The 22,844-nt window shown below is 48.8% G+C and overlaps 1 protein-coding gene across 6 annotated transcripts in view; it reads right to left on the bottom strand.

Moving 5' to 3' along the window:
- Window positions 1–18,921: 18,921 nt before the first annotated feature.
- Window positions 18,922–22,844, bottom strand: part of SYTL1 (synaptotagmin like 1) — a 295,599-nt gene continuing 291,676 nt past the window's right edge. For 4 of the 6 annotated variants that reach the window (XM_073666188.1, XM_073666187.1, XM_073666186.1 and 1 more), the window contains one exon: window positions 18,923–20,605. In XM_073666188.1, coding sequence (XP_073522289.1) covers window positions 20,469–20,605 — 137 coding nt within the window. In that variant the 3' untranslated portion in view covers window positions 18,923–20,468. Of the gene's footprint in view, window positions 20,606–22,844 lie in introns of all 6 variants that reach the window. The other 2 variants (XM_073666184.1, XM_073666185.1) reach the window with 1 other exon arrangement.

A 22,844-nucleotide genomic window follows, 5' to 3' on the forward strand; every position in this document is an offset into this window, starting at 1 on the left:
TCGCGGATCACGCCGTTCCGCAACATGTGGGCCAACAGCTCTTTCACCTCCTGGTACATCTGAGGCGAGTTCTGCTGATATCTCTCTCGAATGGGAGCAGTATTTCCGGTGGGTATTTCGTGCTGAATGTCCCGAGTGCACCCGAAATCGTCTTCATGTTGTGCAAACACTCCCTGATATCGCTGTAGAAGTTGTTCGATCTGCCTTACTTGCCCAGCAGAAAACTCAGTAAGATTAGCCTCCATTTTCTCTAAGAGGTGGCGCCCAGCCAACGGTTCTCTTCCATTCTCTTGGCTGTTAAGGGACACCTCCAGGGTCCATGGCTCTCCTTTCACAGGTGCCAGCCCTATAGCGTCAGCTCTGGTAAGGGCCTCTGGCATTATACACACTCGTGCTACCTCTTGTCGGGGCAACAACTGTAAGTTCGTGCCACTTAGATTGATGCAACGCATGGGCACTCAACCATGCTGCACGGTGGCCAAGGGTCCGAGCAACCAGGAGTCCAGAGGGCGCTTCCTCTCCCTCCATTGGTTCAATTTGAATGTCCACGCCCTCTAAGGACACATGTGCCAGCACCGGTAAAGTGAGTACAGTCTGTCCCACTGGCAGTGTCATTGTGGCTTCGGGTGGTATCGATACCTTACCAAGGTACTGAGAGGTAGGGGGCAATTTTTGAATTTGACTGACCTGCACAAGATGCTGGAATACTCTCTTGCTAGCTGGGTCTCGAGTGGCGCAGGTCCAGTTGTTTTTGTTACAGCCCTCAGCCAGGAACTGTCTGACATCCTTCAGCACATTCATGCCCAGGGTTACAATGGGCCAATCGCCTCCGGGCCCTGTGGTCAGTACAATCCCTTTCCGACCGAGGTCCTTTCCACATGCCCGAACGGACATCCATACTACTCCCGCTACTGGGATAGGTAGTTGATTAGCCGCCACCAGTTTGACAGTGGGTTCCCGCCATGAACGAGCAACTTCAGGAAAGTGACTTTGGAAGTACGTCTCAGACATAGTGGTCACTTGAGACCCGGTGTCCATTAGACAGCGGATCCGCTGCCCATTAAATTCAGCCCAGATAATGGGCCTCTCGGAGACAATGTCTTCAGAGCTCCCTCTTCCACTCTCTGAAGCTCGAGACCCCACAGTATGCTCCACAACCCTGGGGCATCTTAGTTTAACGGCTGTCCCCGCCTCCTCCTTTCTCGGTTTGGACAATCTTTGGAGATATGCCCCCTACCACCGCAGGTCCAACACTCTGGTCCTCGTTCTACCGATAGGTCGGGTGCATGACGTGTTGGGGCCTGGTAGGAACGTCTTTCTCGCTCTGGTCTCTGCCCACGTGGGGCAGTAGGATGCATCGGCAAGGAGGCAGCAGGGGCCTTTCTAATAGTGTTCAGCTCACCCCGAAAATCTCGTATTTCCTGACGTATCTCCCGTACCCAATCAGGCTCCTTGCTGGTGAATCCAGGGGTAATTGCCTCATGACTTCTAACTGTGGCTTTGAGAACAGGAACTTCTTTCTCCAGGACTCTAGCTTCAGCCCCTACCTCCAGGAACCCCAGATCAGGGCTCAAACGCAGCCGCTCCTTCAAGATCTGCCTCAGGGAAGGGTCTTTCTAGCCAGCAATCAGTTGGTCACGCAACACTTCATCCAATGGTCCCAGTCCTCGGTTCCCATCTCGAGCCTTCTTAGTGATATAGGCCATCACTTCCTGTAATGCATTAACATACTGATTTATGGTCTCATTTTCCCGTTGGACCCGCTGAAACAACCATAGGCGCAAGTGTCCCAGATCTGTGGTGTCACCGTGCATGTCCTCTAGGATTTTTATCACTTTGTCCACGGTGTCACGGTCCCCAGGTGGGCGGTACATCACAGTTTGCCGGGCCTCTCCATCAAGGGTTAGGAGGGCCAGTTCCGCCTGGGCTAGGGGATCGAGGGGGTACATACGCAGCATACTTCTCAGTCTTTCTACCCAGTCCCAAAGTGACATGCCATCCCCCGTGAATTTGGGAAGATGATTGAGCATAGCCCCCAGGGGTATATGGTTCCGGCCAGACCCAGCTCCAGACTGATCTGCCATCTCTGCGTCTGAATGTTGCATCCTGCCGACTACGTCAAATGTAATGCAGGTGCCGGAATTCAACGCACAGAGACACAAGGCGAGAACAGTCAGAGATGAATATAAACAGTTTATATATATATATATATATATAACAGGTATTCTGAACAATGGATTGGCAAAAAGGGTAATGAACAGTAATTTGAAATGTTAGCAAAATACGAAGTCTCTCAAAGTGATGTGTTGCCCTAAATCATGGGAGACACCACGTGAGTTCTTTAACTCTGCATATGGCCCTAGCGGGGGTCACTGGTTATTCCCGCTAGGCCGAAAGTCTTTTCTGGACAAATTCAATTAGATCACGTTGAGCTTCCTTAGCCCCAACCGTTCCCCTCCCAACCTGAGTACCTAAACCCAATTGGCCCCAGTACCATGAGTGAACAGTAGAAGTGACGGCCCTGTTCACGTTTGCAGCTCCTCTGCCTTCACTGGCGTGACTTTCCTTGGGCAGCCGTCTCTCAACTCCTCTCTGCTTGACTGTTGAAGGCAATCTCTCAAGCCTTGGGTAGGGGGGTCCAGACCTGGTCTATCGGCGGGCGACGACGGGTTTCACGAACTCACTCAGCACCGCAAGCAGTTTCCGAGTCTCCGCAGCAGGCCCTGCACTCGGGTCACATCTGTAAGGGATCCGGAGCTCTTCCACCGGCGCCCGGCTGTGGCACCTCACAGGCCTTTGGCTTAGCCCCGCCATGCGGGGCTTCTCAGCACGCAGAGGACACGTCTGATCCTCTCTGCTGCTTGGCGCCAAAAACTCCTCAGGCTTGGCACGCTGGCCTCGTATCTCCAGGAACTCCTTCCTGGAAGTCACCTGACCGGGTCCAGCGTATAAATCTGCTCTCCCTTCAACTTCTCTTGTATATGTTGGTTCCATTTGACTGTGTCTGGCCAGCAAGTGGCAGTCTCTCTCCATCTTTGAAGCATTATGTAAGAGTTCTCTTAAAGGCTCTCTCGCCTCTACTACAAAAGCACAAAAGAAGCTGCTTGACTGGTCGTGCACTTATGTCTCTTCACACCGACGATAGCCTTCAGAATCCCGCGCTACACGTGATGGGTCCTCTCATTCCATTCTACAACCTAAAGTGTATAAATGTGGGAAAAATGTGTGAAATCTGGTGGTAACGACAGTTGACCGCATAGAACCTCACTACTGACGGTCAGGTTGTGCACAACACCCAGTATTTGGAGGTGTTTAAGAATCAGTAGGGCCTGGAGGTACATTGAGACTTTCATAAGGTCTTTTTTTGATCCCCTATTTTGGATATTCTCTATACACTGCAAAAATGCAGGCCATGCCACCTCCAGTATTCTCTGGCAGTCCTTAAGTATCTTTGAGGGGTTTATAAGTGTATCGTACCTGTGGAGCAAAGGACAGACACTGTTATTGCCTGTATTGTACCTTACCCAACATCCAAAGTTTGGTAAAATCTCACTGAATATTTGATCTCTAGAACTTTGTACCTTTTCCTGACAGTTTCTCTGCAGACTTCCCTGTACATTGTCTTAAGCAGATCTCCTGAAAAGTTAATGAACCCCTCACAGGTGCTGTATAGCTGAGGTTTCTGTATACTTAGTTCTGTGCCTCTCATCTGATGGTGAATCTCCAAATATGCTTCAGCATCTTGAGGGTGGTTTGCTTGGATAGTGGATTTAAAAAACCCATTAACCTTTCTTGGTGTTGTAAGGTACTCCAGAGTGACAAATCTTGGGTTCACAAAGAAAAGAAATTTGCAATGTCCAATACCTCCTGTTCGCAGTTAGACACCCCAAAGGTGTCCTTCAGATATGAGCTGAAACCCTTCAGTATGGGGTGATTTAAATGCGCGTAATCGAAGCGACCACTCAGCAGAGGAGTTGGAGAGAATGACTCCTGCAGCGAGCAGGCCCCTGTCACTCACAGAGAGAGGCAGAGGTCTGGGGCCTGCTAGCTGCAGCGCGTCATTCTCTCCGGCTCCTCTGCTGAGTGGTTGCATTGATTACAGTGGGAGACAGTTAGGACAGGTGAGTATAACAGGCAGCATGGTGGCTCAGTGGTTAGCACTACAAACTTGGAGCGCTGGGGTCCTGGGTTCAAATCCCACCAAGGACAGCATCTGCAAGGAGTTTGTATGTTCTCCCCTTGTTTGCATGGGTTTCCTCCCACATGCTAAAGACATACTGATAGGTAATTTCATTTGTGAGCCCTGATGGGGACAGAGACAATAATGTATGTGAAGCACTGCAGAAATTGTTAGCGCTATATAATAATAATCTTTCTTTTTATATATTTTTTTATTTTATTCTTATTTTTACAGGTTGAGATACTGGGAGCTGACTTCAGAACCAGCAGGGGTTAATGATGAGAGTTGATCGCAGATCCGCAGGGGATTATGATGAGGGCAGCGTTCAGCACCCGGAGCTTGGGAACAGTGCTAACTGTACCCCTGATTCCCAAACGTATCCGTGTGCGGTACATGTTTACACGGACCCATTGACTTGAATGGGTTCATTTGATCAGTGCTGCTGGCCAAAAACGGACATGTCTATTTGTGGAAACACACTGACACACGGTCCGTGGAAACACACTGACACGCGGTCCGTGGAAACACACTGACACGCGGTCCATGTGTAGCACCCTGAGGATTCGGCTGCTACAGGGGTATTGCACCTCAACCCAGAGGTGTGATATTCCACTCCCGGGTAAGGATGGAGTGTGGAACTGAGCTCAGAAGGCTGCATGCACTACACACATCCCATTTCCGGAGGACAGACCAATGGTACTCCCACTTAATAATGTGCAGGTACGACCGAGTCTGTCCTTGGCTGGAGTGGGAGGGGGGTGGAAAATCCCAGTAGTGTAGGGGCAGATAGGGGGAGCAGCCTGGGTAAAGCTAGGAGCTCATTGGGTGCTGGTCACCTGAGCTCACACATAGAGGGAGTATTTAAGGTGGGCACCATCTAAGATCAGGGTCAGTCAGCCACAGTCAGTCAGTCTGTGAGTCTTTTGCAGAGCAGTGGAGGAAAGCAGAGGAGCAGAGCAGCCCCAGGCCCAGAGTGAGAGAGGAGAGAATGAAAGACCCAGAGGGGGAGAAAGAAGGAACTCTGAGAGCCCAAATACAACCACAGGGTGAAGAGTTGGCAACAGGGTACCGGATCCCAAACTGGTGGGGGCTACAGCATACCTCAGCCAGAGACCGGAGGCCGTGGGCAGCATCTGCCACGGCCACCCACCATATCCACCCGGAAGGCAGACCACGCATAGGGTCAGGGAACCCAGAGACAAGGGTTCGCCAACAAGAGGCCCGAGGGAGCCGGACATAGGTGGATCCCTGGTGGGGAAGGCCAGAGACGAGGACAGGACAGAACGGGAGCTCAGAACCACGCTCCAGAACTACTTGGGGGTTGGCTGAGTCCAGGACCTGGTGGACGCAGCACGGCTCGGGTGGTCACTCAAGGCCGGAGTGACCGGAACATCTGCAGTAAGTAAAAACCCTGAACTGCACAACCCGACTCTGTCTCTGATTACCATCCTCCCTGCACCTCCACAACCACCATCCTCTGCACCTGACCCCCTGAGGCTATACCCCTCCCGTTGGGGGTTATACTACCTAAGCTGCACCAACACCATCAGCCTCAGCGGACCCTGCTGCAGCGGCGGCCGTAGTGACCGCAATTCAACGGGTGGCGTAGTCGACATAAAGAACATCCAGTAACATCATAGGACTGCCACACACTGAGTTTGACACCCTGGGCACGGACCGGGTCACAGCCACTCGGAGACTACAACCCCCATCTGATCCGGCTCCGGGTATCCCCAACAACACTGGCCCAGGGGGCGCGTCACATGGAAACACACTGACACGCGGTCCGTGGATCACACAGAAACACGGTCAGGGAAACACACTGACACGCGGTCCATGGAAACACACTGACACACGGTCCGTGGAAACACACTGACACGCGGTCCATGGAAACACACTGACACGCGGTCCATGGAAACACACTGACACACGGTCGGGGAAACACACTGACACGCGGTCCATGGAAACACACTGACACGCGGTCCATGGAAACACACTGACACACGGTCCGTGGATCACACAGAAACACGGTCGGGGAAACACACTGACACGCGGTCCATGGAAACACACTGACACACGGTCTGTGGAAACACACTGACGTGCACAGATCCATTCATTTGAATGTGTTTATGTGTGTCAGTGTCTCCGGTACGTGTGGAAACTGTCACCACGCGTACCGGAAACACTGACATGTGAAAGAGCCCTAAAATGATGTGGCAGATAGAAAATTGTGTTACAGTAAAAAAGTAACAATTTCATAGATTTTCCCCTGCATCCTGTAAAATCAATGTTTGTGCTATAAAACTTGGCTCTGTCCAAAACAGGATCCGCTAACACCCCTTTTTTATCCATTTCAATTATATTTCACCATTGAGTTAAATCCATCATATTCTCAATTTTTTTAATGTATAGAAAAGTGATTCATACTACAGGATACTACATGATGTCATATCAACAGGAACCTAAATGAAACAGTTGAAACAGTTCACAGGTGTGAATTTTGGAGTTTCATATTTACTAAACAGCAGAGACATCTTTAAGAATTTAAAGGGGATTTCCATTTTCAGAAAAAAATAGGTTAGGTGCAAATGTGATAAAATAATAAAAGACATAATATTTACTGTCTCTGTTAAATCTCCTGCCATTCAAGCACTGTCTAGTCCAATCTTGACTAGTCTGGTGCGGTTCCTGCCCCACTACAACTGATTGAAAAGTCTCTTCAAGGTATGTACATATGGAGAGATCTGTCAATTACCTGGAACTGGGCGGGGAGAAGCTGGCCAGAGGTTGCTCTGGACAAGTCAGTTCTCTCCTTATAGCCAACGCCTGCTCTTCAATTTATGTTTTCAAACATACCTGACTGCAATCTCATTACCAGGAGCTAATTCATGCTACCCATACTTTAGGCAGCATGAATTTAATGCCAGATTCACTTCAACAGGTAAGTAATGCGTCATTTAATAATTTAGTTCTTCTTGCCCATTGTTTTCATGAAAATAGAAAACTTTAATACATATGAGACATCTTTGCTTATTTTCACGGTCCATCTAGTACACATGAATGGGCTTATATTTTCTATCAGTATTTCAATTGGAGTAAGGGAGTAGTGTGGTGCAAATGACGCGCCCCCTGGGCCGTGGGGTACCCGGAGCCGGGCCGGTTAGACGCTGGGGGTTGTAGTCACAGTGGCTGTGACCCGGTCCGTGACCCAGGGCGGTCAAACCAAAGGGGTAGTATTTGTGTATAAGTGTTAATGTCCAACTATGCCACCTGTGGAATGCGGTCAATAGGAACCGCCGCTGCGGAACAGTCCTCTGAAGCTGGTGGCTTGGCAGCAAAGGTGGCATAACTCCCCACAGGAAGAGTGTAGCTCCAGGGCAGCGTGTGTAGATGATGGTGGTTATGGTGCAGGTAGTCAGTAATAACAAGGAGTCCGTATGATGCAGTCTCAGGTTTTTTACTCACAATTGTAGCAGTTCCAGATACAGGCGCCAGTGCAAGGCCCACGGCGTCCTGTGTTCACGCAGTGAGGGGTTCAGATGACCCTCGGGTAACTCCGGAGCACTTAACAGGACCCCCTTCTGTGTGTCCTCTCTCTGGCCCTCTTCCTGCACCTCACACCTAGTAACACTTCTATCCGGTATCCTCGGGCCATGGCGGGCGACGTGTGTTCAGTCCCCTGGGTCCTATGTGGCTACCTTCTTAGTGGACTGGTGTGGACTTATGGCCTGCGGTACTTAAAGTGCTGCAGCCTCCGGTTTCCTAGTTGAACCTTGTAGTTCTTGCTAGTTGAGGAACCGGTTCCCTTCATCTGGCCTGACCCCCCTACTTTCTAGTAGCGGCGGGCGTACGGGTGGCTTGCTGCATGGCCCGTACTCCTGGGGTCCCTTCTCTTCTTGTTCCTGGAGCCTCCAGCTCCCTCTCCTCCTCAGGCTCAGGCCTCCTGACTAGGCCCGCCTGTGGAGCAGAGCTCATTCAGAGCCCCTGCTCCCTGTCTTCACCTCAGTCTGTCTGACTGGAACTTAACTCTGATCTAAGATGATTCCTCCCTCTTATACCTCCTTCTACAAGTGCTCCCAGGATCTACGTCCTCCACCCCATCCACTACATAGTTCCCCTTCTCTAGGTGGTTCCTCCCCACTCCAGCCAGGGATCAGGGACTGTGCTCTCCCGTAGGACCAATCTCGCCCTGTCCCCCGGAAATGTGGTGTAATGAATGCTGGTGTTAGGGTCCTGAGCTGTACTCCTTCCTTACCTGAGAGTGAGATACCACACCTCTGGGTGAGATGCAGTACCTCTGTGCGACTGAACCCTCAGGGGCGCCACACACTCCCCTGGTCAAACACAGCACGTCCTCGGGCTGGAACAGAGTAAAAGACAGGGTAGATTAAAGACTTGCAAAATTTTTGAATGCATTACATAGAAAATTATAAACACAACTTTTCTTCCCTTTATGGGAGACTCTTTTTCTCTACTGGTACATTTTCTCTTTCAAAAATATTATAAACCTTTCTTCACATATTTGAAACATTATAAAACTCTTTTCACTCGCATAAACACATTTTCTCATATAAAACATTTTTCTTTATAAACATTCTTCAAGTAAAACTTTTGGTCAACCGGTCACAGTGCACTTTGCAACCAGGTGTCCATTCTTCTGTAAGGTGCAAACTGGTAAACACCAACATGAGGGACCCGTCCCAAACCCTCAACGGAGGCCCTGGGATGGCTGCAGGGCATAGATGATCCAGGCGTTGGACCACGTCTTCGGCCACCTCCAACGGGTTTTGGTTCTGAGGTCACCTCGTTGTAGTTCTTATAAAACCAATAGGGGGCACTTTAGGAAGTGCCAAACTATTTACAATATCAGTTCCCAGGAAGATCACTGTCCTCTTCCCTAATGTCTCTTTACACCCTTACCGGGTAACTGATTAAAGACGCCCACCAAACTCCTTAACTTGCAGTGTCTCTGCTGCACCCTGACGGGTAACTTATTTACATTAACAGTTCTGTTCCACTTACTATACTTCAGTAAGGGTGCTCCCTCCGGGGAGGCTCTGGTCCACCGCAGGCTGACCCAGCCGGGTCTTCAGCACTGTAGGGTAGAGAGTGGCTCGTTGTCTCCTCCCGGTGGACGTTCAGGGCATACCAGCCCTCTCACCTCTGTGCCTGGCATAGATGACGTGATCACCAGGGTACAGGTCTGGGGTGTGAGCGCCCGGGATAAGCGGTTCCGGCAGGGGGACCAGGGACGGTGCAGCGCCAGCTGTGTCTGGGACAGGGACATCACTCCTACCTGCTCCCACGACCGCTTCAGCTCGGCCCATCACCTCCCGATCCATGAGCAGCTCCGCCGGGGCTTGGGCGCCGCCGATCACTTGCAGCGCCGCCCACGTTATGTATGGCATTGATAACGGCATTACTGTGGCAACGGCCGCGCCTGCGGCTGAAGTTCCCTCCATGTTAGGCGTCCTCTTCCCCCCTAGTGAACCATGGCCTACCTCCTTTTCTTTTCTTCCGTAGTCCGCAGTTCCGCAGGTGATGGTCTCCTTTTAGGACCTGGCGTCGCACGCGTCTGACGTCAGCGCTCGCTGGGGCTCCTTCCAGGACCTGGCACTGCGTCAGTGCGTGAGGCGGGGCTTGGGCTTCGCATGCTTCCAGCGGTTGCGCCCCTCTTCTTCCCATGTGGCGACCCGGAGATGGCGGACAATGGCAGGAAACAGCGACAATTCGCGGGAAAACTTCACCACGGTAAGCGACACAGTTCGTGAAGGCGCACAGTACCCGGTGGTAATGGGCACGAAATCCTGCCGACTACGGCAAAGTTGAAGCGCCCCCTGGGCCGTGGGGTACCCGGAGCCGGGCCTGTAGACGCTGGGGGTTGTAGTCACTGTGGAGGTGACCCGATCCGTGACCCAGGGCGGTCAAACCAAAGGCTAGTCTTATATGTAAAGGTGTTTATAATGTAATGTCCGACTACGCCACCTGTGGAATGCGGTCAATAGGAACCACCGCTGCGAACAGTCCTCTGAAGCCGGTAGTATAGCAGCAAAGGTGGTATAACTCCCCACAGGAAGAGTGTAGCTTCAGGGCAGTGTGGGTGGATGATGGTGGTTGTAGTGCAGGGAGTCAGTAATGACACGGAGTCAAATAGTGCAGTCCCAGGGTCTTTACTTTATAGCAGTTCCAGTTACAGGCGCCAGTGCAAGGCCCACGGCGTCCTGTGTTCACCCAGTGAGGGGTTCAGCCGACCCTCAGGTAGCTCCGGAGTATTTTGCAGGACCCCCTTCTGTGTGTCCTCTCTCTGGCCTGCTCCCTGCACCTCACACCCAGTGGCACTTCTATCCGGTATCCTCGGGCCTTGGCGGGCGACGTGTGTTCCGTCCCCTGGGTCCTATGTGGCTACCTTCTTAGTGGACTGGTGTGGACTTATGGCCTGCGGTACTTAAAGTGCTGCAGCCTCCGGTTTCCTAGTTGAACCTTGTAGTTCTTGCTAGTTGAGGAACCGGTTCCCTTCATCTGGCCTGACCCCCCTACTTTCTAGTAGCGGCGGGCGTACGGGTGGCTTGCTGCACAGCCCGTACCCCTGGGGTCCCTTCTCTTCTTGTTCCTGGAGCCTCCAGCTCCCTCTCCTCCTCAGGCTCAGGCCTCCTGACTAGGCCCGCCTGTGGAGCAGAGCTCATACAGAGCCCCTGCTCCCTGTCTTTACCTCAGTCTGTCTGACTGGAACTGAACTCTGATATAAGATGGTTCCTCCCTCTTATACCTCCTTCTACAAGTGCTCCCAGGATCTACGTCCTCCACCCCATCCACTACATAGTTCCCCCTCTCTAGGTGGTTCCTCCCCACTCCAGCCAGGGATCATGGACTGTGCTCTCCCGTAGGAGCAATCTCGCCCTGTCCCCCGGAAATGTGGTGTAATGAATGCTGGTGTTAGTGACTCGCCCAGGGTGATGGGGACGACTCGGTACCCGGGCCTTTTGCCTGACCATGGGGATGTCGCGGTGGTCAGCTCCCGGGCCCGTACTCTGGGGTCAGCTTTTAAAAAGGGATTGGTTTGTCTATTAGCTTTATTAAAGTTTGTGACGCCACCTGTGGTTTCTGGTGAGATTCACCAGCGCTGCGGCAGTCCACTGAGGCCAGTGATAAGGCAGCTAGATGGTATCGCTCCCCACAGGTGGAGCTAGGCCTCAGGGCAGCGTACGGAAAGGGGGATGCAGGGCAGGCGAGACCCAGCCGGGTCAGAGCAAGAACGGGGACGGACACGGTAGTCACTTCAGTACCTTTTACTGGTGGAAATTCAGGCACATCCCGGAGCACTGTAGGGTGAAGGGTGCATATCAGGATCCTCCCCAATGAGCGGGTGTAGGGCCTCCTGTTTCTTGCCTCTGTGTAGTAAGTTTCTGACCTGCCTGGAGCGAGGCCTAACTTTGTCTCTGTCCTGCGCTGGCTGACCTTGTGGTAGGGCCTTTTCTTGGAGTACACGCACCTCAGCTTGCGGGGCCTATGTGTCTCCCGGCTCTGTTACGTATCAGCACTTTAGCGATCCTGGAACTTGTAGTTCTCCAGGGATTCCGGTTATGCCTTACTGGGTCATAGAGATCCTGGTAAGCTCGGACCCGGTGTCCGGTAATGCTTCGGGGTGAGCTAGTTAAGCTCCTCTGCCCCCTATGTACTAACTTCTCCACTCGCCTTCGGCCTACTCGGGCCCTCACTAGGCTATACACACTAACGGCAGCTTGCCGCGCTTCACCGATCTTATGGCGCCGGCACACCTAAAGCTCACTATTCTGAGCTACAACTCAATTGAGCTCAACTCTGCATTCAGACCTGTACTTGCTGAACTCTCCAGAGGAACTGCTGAATCACTGAGCTCCACTGCAGACTGATCTCTCTCAGGCTTCTCTACTGCAGGAAACTGCCTGGCTCCACCTTCCCTGTTTATCTCCCTAACGGGCTCCCTTTGCTGGTCTGAGGTGGAAGGTGGAGATGTGGGAATGTTTATGGGGGCCTCTTGTGGAGGAATCCATCAATGCACTCTTCTAGGATCTGTGATACCAAGCGCAGCTGGGCGTCACATTAGGGTCCTGAGCTGTACTCCTTCCTTACCTGTGAGTGAGATATCACACCTCTGGGTGAGATGCAGTACCTCTGTGGCGACTGAACCCTCAGGGGCGCCACACAAAGATGGCCATGCAAATTACATACATTATGATAAGTTCACCTTCTTACAGGGGTTGTCCTAGCATAGGTATTAGATGACCGATTTACAGGTCAATACCTCAATATCAGATCAGTGGGGGTCCGACACCTTGCACCCTCAGCGATGAGCTATGATTTGCTCTGGTGGTGACTGTATGTAAACACTTAGAATGTAGCTGCTAAGCACAGCTCCATTCAAAGTGTGCCGGCCGCTGCCAGGTGCAGCAGCACGACTTCTATTCTTTTAAAAAGAAGCTGTAGTGCAGTAGCCATCTGTTGCCAATCAGCAGCTCTGTTCAAAGTGGGTACATCTGGCCCCCCTCAGGGGCAAATCACGGCTGATCATTCGTTGTGCCAGATTGTCAGACCCCCACTGCTGTGGTATTGATGACCTATCCTGTAAATAGGTCATCAAATACCTATGCATGGACAACCCTTTTTAAGGCTAGTTTACATACCGCATCTGAGGATATGACGGACATTTCCATTAGTATCTTTGTAATGTTACTTAGAGTTACAAATAGTATTGCTGCCTAGCACACAGCTCAAAGCATTTAACAGAATATAAAACGTACATGAGAAGTATATCAGAAAGCTCACAGAAAATAACCACTATGTCCTAAAATATTATATTTTATTAGATTTAAATCTCACAATATTCCCTTGTACATGCGTTAATAATTTTGAATACAGGGTTACCCTAATATATCCAATCTGCCTGTCCGCGGATGTTAGCACTCTGTGCAGGGGCGTACATAGGAATCATGGGGCCCCATAGCAGAAACTCTAATTGGGCCCCCCCCCCAAAAAAAAAAATTAAAATAATTGTCGGGGTCACCAAAGATCAGATCTCACAACTTTCCATCCTTTACATAGTAATTTTCCTCCTGCTGACGTCCTAGATCTCTCTTTCATTGCCCCATAAAGTGTGATGCCAATAAAAGGGCCCCCCAAACACAGTATGAAACCCACATGGTGAATTCCTCCACATGCACAATATAATGACCCTACTGTACCCCACCTCAACTCCCAGGGTAAAGTATGCTGACCCCAACACAGTATGATCCTCCAACTGTGAGCCGCTAGAGAGGATGGTACATAATAAGGGACGGCGCTATACATAATAAAAGAGGAAACTATATAACTAAGGATGGCGCTATACATAATAAGTGAGTACACTATATACTAAGGGACTGTGCTATACATAATAAGGCTACATTCCTGCATCTGTGTGCAGCGTCAGTGTGCTGCCCTGTTTTACTGACTCATTGAGCATGTCCTATTCTAATCCTGAAAATCGGATCAGAACAGGACATTCTCTGACCCTCTTAGATCTCATTCTCAGATACGTGAATTTCATGGATGTGTGAATGGATCGATAAAAAGATCTGGCAGCACACGGACATTTCACACAAATGTGAGAATGTGGCCTAAGGGATTTTACAGATACTGTAACATTATCACTTCAAGTCACACAGTGCAGATACAGAATAATATTTACATCCAGGCACTTACCGCTGACGTCTCACAGATCAGAGACGGTTTCTGCTGCTTCTTCTCCATCTGGTCAGACCTTCATGTCGACATCTCCCAGCCACGACTCATCTTGTCACGATGATCTCCAGCCTAGAAAATAACAAGGTCACATATTGTATGCATACATGTGTCTCCCCCGCTCTGTGTCCTCGAATACAGATATGTAACCCCCCCATTAATATACTATTAGCCACTTAGTAATCAAAATATAAAGTGATAAGCAGCACTGTGCCCCCCATTAACTATAATCTGCACCGGCCAATAATATAAATTATTCAGTCTCTGTGACTCTCCCCAATTAACTGTAAGGCTATGTGCACATGGAAAACATACAAGCCTTCACAGTACAAGCAAAGTGAAACCCCCATAATTGCTCTCTCCCAGCACCCCCATCATTGCTCTCTCCCAGCACCTTCGTCAATGCTCTCTCCCAGCAGCCCCGTCATTGCTCTCTCCCACCACCTCCATCATTGCTGTCTCCCAGCACCCCCATCATTACTCTCTCCCAGCACCCCCGTCATTGCTCTGTCCCAGCACCCCCGTCATTGCTCTGTGCCAGCACCCCCATCGTTGCTCTCTTCCTGCACCCTCATCATTGCTCTCTCCCAGCAACCCCATCATTGCTCTCTCTCAGCACCCGCATCATTGCTCTGTCCCACCATCCCATCATTGCTCTCTCCTAGCCCCCATCATTGCTCTGTCACAGCACCCCCATCATTGCTCTGTCCCAGCACCTCCATCATTACTCTGTCTCAGCACCTCCATCATTGCTCTCTCCCAGCCCCACATAATTGCTCTCTCCCAGCCCCCACCATTTCTTTGTCCCAGCACCCCCATCATTGCTCTCTACCAGCAACACGTCATTGCTCTCCCCTTCCCCACCATCCCCATCATTGCTCTCCCCAGCTCTATCAGCCCCATTATTGCTCTTCCCAGCCCCATCATTCCTATCCCCAGCCCCATTATTGCTCTTCCCAGCCCCATCAGCCCCATTATTGCTCTTCCCAGCCCCATCATTCCTTTCCCCAGCCCCATCAGCCCCATTATTCCTCTCCCCAGCCCCATCATCCCATCATTCCTCTCCCCAGCCCCATCAACTCCATTATTCCTCTCCCCAGTCCCATCAGCCCCATTATTGCTCACCCCAGCCCCACCATCCCCATCATTGCTCTCACCAGCCCCATCATTCCTCTCCCCAGCCCCATCATTGCTCTCCCTAGCCCCACCATCCCATTATTCCTCTCCCCAGCCCCATCAACCCCATCATTCCTCTCCCCAGTCCCATTATTGCTCTTCCCATTAGTCCCATTATTCCTATCCAAAGCCCCATCACTCCTCTCCCCAGCCCCATCAGCCCCATTATTGCTCTCCCCAGCCCCATCAACCCCATTATTCCTCTCCCCAGCCCCATCAACCCCATTACTGCTCTCCCCAGCCCCATCAACCCCATTATTCCTCTCCCAGCCCCATCAGCCCTCTCCCCAGCCCCAATATTTCTCTCCCCAGTCCTATCAGCCCCATTATTGCTCTTCCCAGCCCCATCAGTCCTCTCCCCAGCCCCACCATCCCACCATTGCTCTCCCCCCACCTCCCCTCTCCAGCATTTCAGTAAAAAAAAAAACAAAAAAAACAACAACTTACCTCAGCTCGCTCCCCTGCAGCAGCATCCTCCTGGTTGCTGGCAGCTTTCTTCCTGACCCAGGCACGTGCTGCATGATGACGTCATCAAGCTGCGCGTGCCTGGGTCAGGGAGGAAGCAGAGGACGAACCCTCCAGCTCCGCTGCTATTCTCCTCCTGACAGCAGCGGAGCTGTAGGGATCGCTCCCTGACCGCCGCGTGCAGGGAGCAGCTGCACCTTGCGGGCCCCTTGGTGCAGCTGCATGGTGGGGACCCGGCGCAGCTGCACCGACGGCGGTATGTCCACCCCTGAACTGCTATGGGCCCCCCCCGGCTCATGGGCCCCATAGCAGTCACGTGGTCTGCCGCCATTGGCGGTACGCCCCTAACTCTGTGGTGGACAATAATTGTGCCCCGCTGTTCATCAACTGTCCATAACTATCCCCAGAGTGTACCTCATCTCAGTCAAGTGCTGAGGTTCATTCAAATCAGTTCAGACAGTAAGGACAGAACATTGCATCTGCTGTCACTGAGGAATATATTACTACAACAAGAATACCATCCACTGGTAATAGGTGAACAGATCCACAGAGCTACGAGGATCCAAAGAAGCAGCCCCCTGGATAACAGAGGGAGGACAACAACAGGGTGCCTCTTGTGGTCACATACAATGCCCGCATGAACATCCGAAGAAAAATTGGTGCTGATCCAACCCATATTTCACAGAGACCACAGACTGAAAGGAATATTCCCAGAACTACCGCTTCTCTCCTACAAACAGCCCCCTAACCTAAGGAATTTATTTGTCAGAAGTGCCCTCTTATCACCATCAGAGACAGGCACATTCCCATGCAACAATAAAAAATTCTAAACTTGTACCCACATATTACCATCAAATACAGTCCGGATGCGAAGGGCTGATTATACACTGCTCAAAAAAATAAAGGGAACACTCAAATAACATCCTAGATCTGAATGAATGAAATATTCTCATTGAATACTTTGTTCTGTACCAAGTTGAATGTGCTGACAGCAAAATCACACAAAAATAATCAAAGGAAATCAAATTTATTAACCAATGGAGGCCTGGATTTGGAGTCACCCCCAAAATTAAAGTGGAAAAACAGACTACAAGCTGATCCAGCTTTGATGTAATGTCCTTAAAACAAGTCAAAATGAGGCTCAGTATTGTGTGTGGCCTTCACGTGCCTGTTTGACCTCCCTACAATGCCTGGGCATGCTCCTGATGAAGTTGCGGATGGTCTCCTGTGGGATCTCCTCCCAGACCTGGACTAAAGCATCCGCCAACTCCTGGACAGTCTGTGGTGCAACGTGACGTTGGTGAATGGAGCGAGACATGATGTCCCAGATGTGCTCAATCAGATTCAGGTCTGGGAACGGGCGGGCCAGCCCTTAGCTTCAATGCCTTCAACTTCCAGGAACTGCTGACACACTCCAGCCACATGAGGTCTGGCATTGTCCTGCATTAGGAGGAACCCAGGGCCAACCACACAAGCATATGGTCTCACAAGGGATCTGAGGATCTCATCTCGGTACCTAATGGCAGTCAGGCTACCTCTGGTGAGCACATGGAGGGCTGTGCGGCCCTCCAAAGATATGCCACTCCACAGCATTACTGACTCACTGCCAAACTGGTCATGCTGAAGGATGTTGCAGGCAGCAGATAGCTCTCCACGGCGTCTCCAGACTTTGTTAGGTCTGTCACATGTGCTCAGTGTGAACCTGCTTTCATCTGTGAAGAGCTCAGGGCGCCAGTGGCGACTTTGCCAATCCTGGTGCTCTGTGGCAAATGCCAGGCGTCCTACACGGTGTTGGGCTGTGAGCACAACCCCCATCTGTGGACGTCGGGCCCTCATACCACCCTCATGGAGTCGGTTTCTAACCATTTGTGCAGACACATGCGCATTTGTGGCCTGCTGGAGGTCATTTTGCAGGGCTCTGGCAGTGTTCCTCCTTGCACAAAGGAGGAGGTAACGGTCCTGCTGCTGGGTTGTTGCCCTCCTATGGCTCCCTCCACATCTCCTGGTATCTGCTCCATGCTCTGGACACTGTGCTGACAGACACAGCTTCCCTTCTTGCCACAGCTCGCACTGATGTGCCATCCTGGATGAACTGCACTTCCTGAGCAACTTCTGTGGGTTGTACTGTAGACACCGCCTCATGCTATTGTACCTCTAGGGGTGAGAGCAATGGCAAAATGAAAAAGTGACCAAAAGAGCAGCCAAAAAGGATGAGAACAGAGAAATGATCTGTGGTCACCACCTGCAGAACCACTCCTTTACTCCTTGCTAATTGCCTATCATTTCTACCAGTTGTCTATTCCATTAGCACAACAGCAGGAGAAATTGATTCACAATCAGTGTTGCTTCATAACTGGACAGGTAGATTTCACAGAAGTGTTATTGACTTGGAGTTACATTGTGTTGTTTAAGTGTTCCCTTTATTTTTTTGAGCAGTGTATGTATGCTATTGTAATCATATAATGTGTTGTTATGAATATGGCCATTAGGTGGCAGTTAACATGTTAGTGCTGAGTGATGATGTCCAGTTAGTGCAGGACAGTGCACATGATACAATGTACAAAGTGCCCGGAAGGTGTCTATATTGGGGAAACCATGCAAAAACTGCAAACAAGAATGAGTTAAGAATGATCTGGACACGCCTGTGGGAAAACATTTCTTTGGCTCGGAACACTGTATGACATTTAAAAGTCTAAAAAATACTTTTGTCATTTTTGGGCATAAAAGTATTTACATCTATCCAGTAACACGAAACAAAATATCTTCAAGGCAAAACAAGGAATAACCAGAATGTTGTGTGTTATACTAACTATCCTAAGGATAAAAACAGCAAATAACTCCAAGATGCATATTATTGGTCCTAGGGACCAGAACAATAAATACTGTACATCCAGACAGAAAAATCCTATATGTAAAATATATTCTCTATTAAGAGTATACTTATAGTTAGAATAATATACTCATCGCCTCGAATGGTGTACTCTTATAGTCTCAATGCATCACTGTTTTGGAGGTTCATCAGGAAATCATGAGGGGTCTGTGGGGTAGGGGACATTGTTCTCTTGCATCCTTTCAGCATTCAAGTAGAATGTGGGCAGTTGTTTCAATGGGAGTGGAGTGCAAGATGTCATTAGCACACAGCTCCTATAAGAGACAACCTCTATAGGCAATAGGGGCAGCAGCACACGTGGCACTGCAAAACGCGGCAGAGATTAAACGCTCATTATTGTAATTCAGAAAATATATTGTACATGCAATTAAGTAATAATGCTAAAGACGCACACACTTAGAATAAAAGTGAATTCCTTTTATTAAGTTGTGATACTAATTTTTCAACAACATATAATACATATGCATTTATTGGCAACGTCTCTGAAATCAGGGCGAGTTCATATTTACTATAGCAATGGGCATTTGCTGAGATAATTAAAGATCATTTCTAGGTAATCTTTAATTAGACATAATTTCTAAATGATCTATTCTTAAATGGGTTTTCCAGGATTAGAAAACCATGGCTGATTTCTTTTAGGAACAGTGTCGCCCCTGACAATGGGTTGTGTCTGGTACTGCAACTAAAGCCCATTTAAGTGAATAAAACTGATTTACAATGCCATGCACAACCCTTGGTAAGAGGTAGTACTGTTTCTGAAAAAGAAAGCAGCCAGATTTATCAAAATCCCTTTAATTAAAATGTGCTTCTGGATAAAACGTGGTTCAGTCTAAGCAAAATAGCAGCTGCACAGGATATTTTCTATTTTTAGTTAACATTATATTAAATGGGTTGTCTGGTGAAATCAAGTTATCACTTATCCATAGCACTAGCACTTATTGATTGTGGGGGTCCAACCACTAGGATCCTCACCCATCGGCAAATTGGGGCACTTTTATCCTGGTTAGAATAGAGCAGCAGGGCTCATGCTCAACTGGTGCTCAATTCATTCCCTATGACGATGCTGATAGCTGCCACGGCTTTTCCTGAGAGCCCCATAGAGCATGAATGGAACAGCAACCAGACATGCACACTGCCACTCCATTCTAGAAGGAATAAAAGTACTACACAGGGGAAAAAATCCCTGCTCTACCGATTAGTCGGTGTGGTTGGACCCCCACTGATCAAAAAGTTACTACCTATCCAAAGGATAGGTGATAACTTGTTTTCTCTAGAGAACCCCCTAAAAGTCACGAGTGATGGGTAAGGTTATCTACACACAATAGTTTTGCCAGCAGATTGTATGTCCACAGGATTAGACATCAAACTGAGGTGTCCTGGCAATGGTAGATCAAGCTAGTTGTTTGCTGTAGGAGAATTAGAGGATTCACTGGGCCTAGAGGGTTGAGAAAGGCCCGCAGCGTGGCATGGTACCGATAGAGAAGCAGCAGCACTGAATCAAGTCATACAAAGGCACAGCATTAAAGTCCAGCACACCACCTCGCATACCAATAGGTGACAAGTAAAAAAGCAGTGTAGGAGGGGTCCCATCTCATCACAAAACTTAGGCTACTGTCTCTTGTGAAGCCCTTTTTAAGGCTGGCATCCAGGCTTTGTGCTATGTAGTACATAGGAGCTGTGTTGTTTAAAGTATGCTGACTGCCTGACCCATCCATACGATGACTGCATGATGCGCAGAGGTATGGGTGCTGACAGGGAGGGGTTGGGGCCCAAAGTTTGCTCTAGGACCCCTACTGCACTAGTTAGACCAATAGGATTAAGTGTCAGTCATTCATTCTCCTCTATGTATTTTCAGACAATTCAATGAAGCTTGTTTTTTAGGGAGGACAGGTAGGAATCAAGTTGGATAATGGCCAGCTAAGAGACTTAAGGCTGAAAATGATTGACTTTCTGTTGCCATCCTACAATTATTAGCTGATGTAAGGTTCGGGAAAAATGTTATCAGCGGGGGGTTAGATTCTGTCTTAGTGGCAGTGTCACTTCTGTCCATTCTCCTGGTTTTTCTATAACTGTCTCCCAGAATGTTTTTTCTTGTTCTGTAGAATCCATCCAGCTAACAGGAACATTATAACTGCATCCTGTAAGAAAAAGAAATAGTCTTTTAAAAATAGTCTAGGGAACACTTATTAAAACAAGGAAATATACAGAAAAATATTACATGGTCTGGGACCATTCACACAATAGAAAGCTTTATCCCAGACACCACTCGAAAAAATGTCAAAAAAACTGCAAAGTTGCAGACTTTGGACTCTGCCTCATTATAATCTATGTCTTCATAGGGATTCTATCTGAATATCATTTTTCTAGGCTTCTGAAAGAAGCCGTGATAGAGACAGCAAAAAGGGCACAAACATACAGTGGCGACCAAAAGTTTTGCATTTTTTTTAAAATATGATTACTTCTGTCTGGTTGTTGTGATGCCATTTTCCAGGTGATTTTGGTAAACTGGAAGCAAATGCTTGTCAGCTATAAGGAAGAAAACCGTGTTTGACATTGTTTTATCCCTTTATATGTTAGTTTTCAACATTGGCTGGGCCAAATGTTTTGCATATTTTTTCATGGGTAGTTAAATTTTGCCTAAAATTCTCTTTTTTTTTTTTGTATGTGTGTTTTTCGGTTAAAACATGGCAAAGACAAAGCCACATTTATCACCAGATATCAGGAAACTTATTATTCTGAGAGTGAATTCAGGTAAAAGCCAAAAAGAGGTAGCTATGGAATTCAACTGTTCTCAGAGTCAAGTGGCACGTACAGTACAGACCAAAAGTTTGGACACACCTTCTCATTTATAGATTTTTCTGTATTTTTATGACTATAAAAATTGTACATTCACACTGAAGGCATCAAAACTATGAATTAACACATGTGGAATTATATACTTAACAAAAAAGTGTGAAACAACTGAAAATATGTCTTATATTCTAGGTTCTTCAAAGTAGCCACCTTTGGTTTTGATGACTGCTTTGCACACTCTTGGCATTCTCTTGATGAGCTTCAAGAGGTAGTCACCGGAAATGGTCTTCCAACAATCTTGAAGGCGTTCCCAGAGATGCTTAGCACTTGTTGGCCCTTTTGCCTTCACTCTGCGGTCCAGCTCAGCCCAAACCACCTCGATTGGGTTCAGGTCTGGTGACTGTGGAGGCCAGGTCATCTGGCGTAGCACCCCATCACTCTCCCTCTTGGTCAAATAGCCCTTACACAGCCTGGAGGTGTGTTTGGGGTCATTGTCCTGTTGAAAAATAAATGATGGTCCAACTAAACGCAAACCGGATGGAATAGCATGCCGTTGCAAGATGCTGTGGTAGCCATGCTGGTTCAGTATGCCTTCAATTTTGAATCAATCCCCAACAGTGTAACCAGCAAAGCACCCCCACACCATCACACCTCCTCCTCCATGCTTCACGGTGGGAACCAGGCATGTAGAGTCCATCCGTTCACCTTTTCTGCGTCGCACAAAGACACGGTGGTTGGAACCAAAGATCTCAAATTTGGACTCACAGACCAAAGCACAGATTTCCACTGGTCTAATGTTCATTCCTTGTGTTCTTTAGCCCAAACAACTCTCTTCTGCTTGTTGCCTGTCCTTAGCAGTGGTTTCCTAGCAGCTATTTTACCATGAAGGCCTGCTGCACAAAGTCTCCTCTTAACAGTTGTTGTAGAGATGTGTCTGCTGCTAGAACTCTGTGTGGCATTGACCTGGTCTCTAGTCTGAGCTGCTGTTAACCTGCGATTTCTGAGGCTGGTGACTCGGATAAACTTATCCTCAGAAGCAGAGGTGACTCTTGGTCTTCCTTTCCTGGGGCGGTCCTCATGTGAGCCAGTTTCTTTGTAGCGCTTGATGGTTTTTGCAACTGCACTTGGGGACATTTTCAAAGTTTCCCCAATTTTTCGAACTGACTGACCTTCATTTCTTAAAGTAATGATGGCCACTCACTTTTCTTTACTTAGCTGCTTTTTTCTTACCATAATACAAATTCTAACAGTCTATTCAGTAGGACTATCAGCTGTGTATCCACCGGACTTCTGCACAAAACAACTGATGGTCCCAACCCCATTTATAAGGCAAGAAATCCCACTTATTAAACCTGACAGGGCACATCTGTGAAGTGAAAACCATTTCCGGTGACTACCTCTTCAAGCTCATCAAGAGAATGCCAAGAGTGTGCAAAGCAGTCATCAAAGCAAAAGGTGGCTACTTTGAAGAACCTAGAATATAAGACATATTTTCAGTTGTTTCACACTTTTTTGTTAAGTATATAATTCCACATGTGTTAATTCATAGTTTTGATGCCTCCAGTGTGAATGTACAATTTTCAT

This window comes from Phyllobates terribilis, unplaced genomic scaffold (genome assembly GCF_046119375.1).
Source record: "Phyllobates terribilis strain yellow unplaced genomic scaffold, ASM4611937v1 Scaffold_2__4_contigs__length_985480577, whole genome shotgun sequence".
In the NCBI taxonomy this organism is placed as follows: Eukaryota; Metazoa; Chordata; class Amphibia; order Anura; family Dendrobatidae; genus Phyllobates; species Phyllobates terribilis.